Raw genomic sequence first — 5645 nt, forward strand, 5'->3', positions numbered from 1 at the left:
TGTTATTTCAGGTATGAGTGAGTAGAGAGAATAGATATTCTCAGGACTATGGTCTGATTCCTTTGGATTGAATTAGATTCACCAGGCACAGGTTGAATAATGTTGTATTTCCAGTAGCCTCATTAACTTTGTAGAAGAATGGCAACTCAGCCTCTGTCCTGTCTATGAATTTATCTGATCAATTTGGTAGGTTTTTTTCCCAGGTTCTTCTAAAGGTATATGGAACAATATCTGGTTACTGGTTACTCAGCATAAAGACTAAGACAAGAGACAGGAGAAGTAATAAACTCTCAGATACCCAAACCTTGTGGAAGAGGAGGTAACAGGACAGTAACAAAGAGCAGAACCCCTAGATCACAGCTTGATGGGACTTGAAAGGAACCACTCAATGCCTTGAGTAGGTTCAGCCAGACACTGAATGGACACTGTGCATGGACACTGTGAACATGAGTGTGTATGATCTGATAGGAAATCTCAAGCCAGGCTAGCTGGCAAGTAGAGTGAGTGGTCCGATTGCCAGCACCTGAGGACTCAAAGGGGTGTGGAGGTGTCTGAGGGCTAGGAACTGGAGAGAGACACGTTGTCTGGTTCCAAGCTATTGAACTGACTGAGCATCAAAGGGCTGCTGATGAAGGGACCCATTTGTGTGTGTGATTCTAATGTCAATTTAAATTTGGACCAGCTGGTGAGCAGAAGAAGACATGTAGGAGCCAGCTACCAGAGAGACAAGTTGCCTTTCAGATTTATATCTAAGATGACCCATAAAAACCAGGAAAAGTACTTTCTCAACACTTAATTTTCTTTAGCTGCATATGACACAAACGCTATCAGCAGTTTTGATTGTGCTTCTGATTGTTATTCACATTGTAGGCTTCTTTTTATTTGAGCCATGCATCTTTATTCATATTATGCTTCTTTTAATTCTGCTTAAAATGCTTTAAATTATACAGCCATTGTTCTGAAACTTGGTTTTACAACCAATAGGACATAAGTAGCACAGAAATAAATAGAATTTATACTACACTGCCACTGAAGTAATCTACTACAACAGTCACTACAATTATAATTGCCTTATATGTCAAGGGTTTGCACAGAATAAATATATTATGCATACATGAAGGCAGGTTTGCATTTCAATTCACATATGTTTCCTTTTCATGACCTTTAGTTTTGAAAACACAGTGCGGCTTTTCCAAGTCTTTCAGATTCTGTCTTCATAATTTCATTCCAGTATTAACGTAACTGTTAAAATTCATATCCCTAAAAATACCAGACAAACAAAACAAAAGCTGTTATAATTAGGTGAGACAGTGAGAAAGGAATGAAAGGAATCAAATTAAATAAGAGAGAACCTTGGCTTCTGATATATCAGTTATCTTTCCTGGCCTGAACTTCTGCTTTGTGCCCGTGTCAGGGGTAGCCAACTGAAACTTGCTTACAAGACAAATGGGCAGTTCCAGTAAGGCAGCAGTTATGATAAGAAGGACTGTTATTGAAGAGCTGGTTTAAATTATTCTTAGTAATGGACAGGAAATAGTTTTCCTATCCTGAAAAAAATTCTGAGATGTCATAAAGAATTTTTCATGTTAAGTTGGAATAAAAATCAAAATCTCAAACACTGTCTCAGTAAGAAAATATGAAAAAAAATAGGCTCGGATGAGAAAAAATCATTTTCAGAATGCTGCTATTCAGCTTGGAATTTTGTCCCTTTTTAACTCTAATTTGCATAAATTTAGAAAATGGGAGAGTAATTTTTAGGTGAGCTTGTAATTTTATAGTGCTGAAATGGGATATTTTAATGATTCTGAACCTTCTTCACCAAAGCTATAACTTTTCAAAATGAAACCTGATCTAAAAAAGCATCAAACCTAATCCTGTCATATGAGTATTTTCAGATTTGGCTATTTGGTACCTTATCATTAGAAAAGATTTTATAAAAAGATTCTCTACTACTTTTGATGAGATTTTTTGATTTGATGAACTGCAATCTTTCTTTTGGCAAATTGAACTCACATTGAAATGCCTAGGAATATTCCTAGAGCAATTCTAGCTGTATTTGATCATCACTAACCTGTGATTTAATATGCATTTTAATATATGGCTTGAACACTTGTGTAACATTACCTGGTTCAGATTCCTGAACGTCTCGAGGCAGATTGACAGCCAGTGACTTCCCAAATCTCTGTGGCAAATTAAGAAGTGATTGACTGGAACCTTTAACAAGGGGAGATCTCCCAAGCCTGTGTGATACCTTTGGAGCCTGATAAGGTATGTTCTCTCCAAAAGCTCTTCCAAATCTCAGGGGCAAATTAGCAAATGGTTTAATGCTTCTTTCTTCTGGATAATTTCTTCCAAATCTAAGCGGTAAATTAGCAACTGAATTTGGCATCTTGTTTACTGTAAAAGGGTTCATTTTAATGATATTTTTTGATCCCCAGTCTTCCATTTCTTCAAAATTGAGACTCCTCTGCTTTTCTTCCAAAATATTATCTTTAATCTATAGAAAAATAATTTAAAAAAGGATATGATCATTTTATCGGGCATTACTCCAGCTACCAATCACACAAAGTACTCAATTTCATACCTCCTTAGAAAGCTGCTGGGTAATGATCCTATTTTTCTGACTATGCAATGCTTTTAGTTGTATTTACTAAGCTCCACTGTAATGTGAGCTCCTTCATATGGATTACTTCATATGCGGACATTGTCCTGCTTACCTTCTCAGAACTCTGACCACAAGAGCACATCTCCATATCAGTATCAGCAAATGGTTCAGCTCAAATGGTGTCAGTTGGAAATATTTCTGGGCACAGGTGCCAGTACCTGTGCAATCAGTTAAGGGTGGACAGCAGTTGCTGTCAGGTCCACGTTTGCAAATATCACCACCTGAAGTTGTCTGGAGGGGAAGATGCTGAATATATTTAGTGACTTGACACAGACCCAGACTTACTCATCTGGTATGGATGAACAGGAGGATGGACCAAGCTACCTGAAGGTATAGCTCATTTGTTTCTAAGCATTGGGAGATGCTTTGGACCCAATATCCATCCAGGCTAACAGACAGGGAAGTGAATGAAAAGTATTTGGGTCAAGATCACATCATGCCTGTTCTGGCCTTGCAGCATAGAGGTTGTCCTGAGCTTTAAATGGCTTTAGTCCTCCTATAGTACAGGAGATCCATTGGGAGCTCCTGGGCTCCTAACTTCTGTGCAACCAGCACAAAATATACTTTCTGTATCTATGCTGACATACAGTGAAGAACTGAGCCTAGCCTATTACCTGTCTCCTGATGTAAAGGGCAGCTATTGCCTGAAAAACAGCTTTATCAGTATGACCCTTCATATAGAGCAGTGCTCTTCCCTTGGCATATTGAAAATCACTTACTTTTGTGACAAAAATAAGTTTCCAAGCCTTAACAGCAAATATGTACAAATATGGATTTAAATTTCTGTTAAAGACACAAATGCTACTAATCCTAATTTCACTTCCTTGTCCCTATTTGACTTCCCTGTGAGTGTCTCCAGTTACTGGCAGAGAAGGGGAATGAGCCATTCTAGTTCATACTTCATGATTAAAACTTAAAATAAACTATCCCTCTGATTGCACCTGCATACACCTTCTGGAAGTATATAAAAGGCAGTGAGCTAAAGTCCAGAGGATTTGACTAGCATAATTGAAATTGTATTTTGTTTTGAAAGATGTTTATTATACCAATGATGATAAGTCAAAAAGAGAGGTTGGCTCCCATTTCCTAGGGAGTATTTGCAGGGCAGACATGAAAAATAATACAGATGAAGTGTGAAAATTTCATTTGTCATCTATTGAGACATAATAAATGTGTAACCCTGCAAAGAAATTTTTACAGGCAATTTCCAGAGTAAAATTTTAAGACCATTAACTATATTAGATTTAAAATGTTCTCTGTTTATCAGTATTCTTTGAGTATTACAAGCATGCCTTTATTAATTTTGGATTAATAATCTCTTTGTTATATTATGTGCATAAAATGCCTGACAGGAATGTTAATTGAGGACCCACTGTGTAAGAAACATTTCAGAAAAAGTCTCAGCCTAATCACAGAGCTGTATTGCAAGAAAATTGAAACACACAGTATGTGTGTCTGAGCAAATGAATTTCTTGAAAATTCTTTCAACAAGCTTTTTTCATACTGTAATGCTGAATGCTGTGGAATGAGTTTAGGAGAGCCTGTGCCAAAACACCCAATGTGCTCAGGATCTGACCCACAGTTCCCCAAATAATGTCATAGCAATACAGATCTTACCTCGTAATATTTGTCATCATTGTCTTCTCTGCTCTGCAGCCTGGACTTCATTGGTTCATTTAGGCACATGCTGTTTGATATGAGAAAGATCACTGTAGCTAAAGCAAACAGAACAAACTTCTTGGTTGAAATTACTTTCATTTTTCTCAAGTTAAGCTTATGTAGAGAGCTCAGAATCTGTACAGAAAATAAAACTGCCATCTTTTTATATAATCAGAAAACAAAAAAATTTTTTTTCACCATGACATCAGTCTCTAAAGCTCCAATTCCCAATATTAATTAGGGAAGTAATTTGAATGTATTTGAAGAACGTTGGGAATTTATTTTGTGAAGCTTTTTAGACAACATAACTTCGTGTTAAGGACACGCTGACTTTACAGATATTTTCTTCTGGTGAAGTATGTCTTAATTAGCTAATTTTGAGAGCCACAACAGTAGGGATATACAATAGCCACAATGCTCCATCACTAGAGGACAATCACCTTGTTTCTTTCTTTTGTATCAATGTCCTCAGAAGGACTATAAAAAGAAGCTTTCCTCACGTAAGCATTCTTCTGCTTAAACTATCCTTTTGGACCATAGAATGCTTGTTTATACTTATGTACACCTAGGAACATTGTCCCATTGAAATCAAGTGCTGTCTATTGGAGTTGTTGATCAGGTCCTAAGACATGTTATGCATCAATGTGATCTATTGACGTGCATAGCGTCTAGGCTCTAAATTGGATGTACTAATTTGCATTCAGAATGGATTAGGTACATGCTTTTAAAACCCTGCCTATAAGTTAAATTTTTAGAAATGCCAAAGGTTATGTTACATCTATATTTTTAAGGCCAAATTTCCAATGGTGTTTTTTAAAAAGGTATCTGTCACTTTGCTGAACACAGTGAAAGCACTGGACTGCCCATGCCTGTTCTGTCCCAGAAGGAGATTCAGGATGCACACTAAACATACCCTTAAAGTGCACATTGAGTTGGTTGCTAGATGGGCTGGTGAGCCAGGCTAACATGGGAAAAAAAGCATATTGTGTTGTTCTTCCATTTGCTATTCCTAAATTCCTGAACTGATTTAAATTAGTACTTAAAATCAGCCCCATATGGAGGAAATCTGATTGCTCGCATTAAGTGCTCACACTGAAAATTGGACTCTAGACATGTTATTTTGCAATTCAACACCAGAGTTTTAAAATGTCCGTTCCATCACAGCACTGGCAATGTTGTCCCAAGAGAACATGTTTTGTGCTGTGGGCAGCATGGATAGTATAGAGTGTTTATCTGTTGACAGTACGTTACTGTCTTTGTTGCACAGTGAAGCTGAAGGATTTGAAAGTAACCTCAGTTTTTAATTAAGTTGGCTGTTTTG

General features: G+C 37.1%; 1 protein-coding gene across 1 annotated transcript; it reads right to left on the bottom strand.

Moving 5' to 3' along the window:
* Positions 1–1050: 1050 nt before the first annotated feature.
* NPVF (neuropeptide VF precursor) lies at positions 1051–4423 on the bottom strand. Its single transcript, XM_069005813.1, has 3 exons — positions 4283–4423; positions 2125–2497; positions 1051–1260 (listed from the first exon to the last, which is right to left on the bottom strand). Exons 1-3 carry the CDS (start codon positions 4421–4423, stop codon positions 1253–1255), a joined length of 522 nt encoding a protein of 173 aa, XP_068861914.1. The 3' UTR covers positions 1051–1252.
* Between the last annotated feature and the right edge of the window lie 1222 nt (positions 4424–5645).

This window comes from Aphelocoma coerulescens, chromosome 2, assembly GCF_041296385.1.
Source record: "Aphelocoma coerulescens isolate FSJ_1873_10779 chromosome 2, UR_Acoe_1.0, whole genome shotgun sequence".
NCBI classification, from domain to species: Eukaryota; Metazoa; Chordata; class Aves; order Passeriformes; family Corvidae; genus Aphelocoma; species Aphelocoma coerulescens.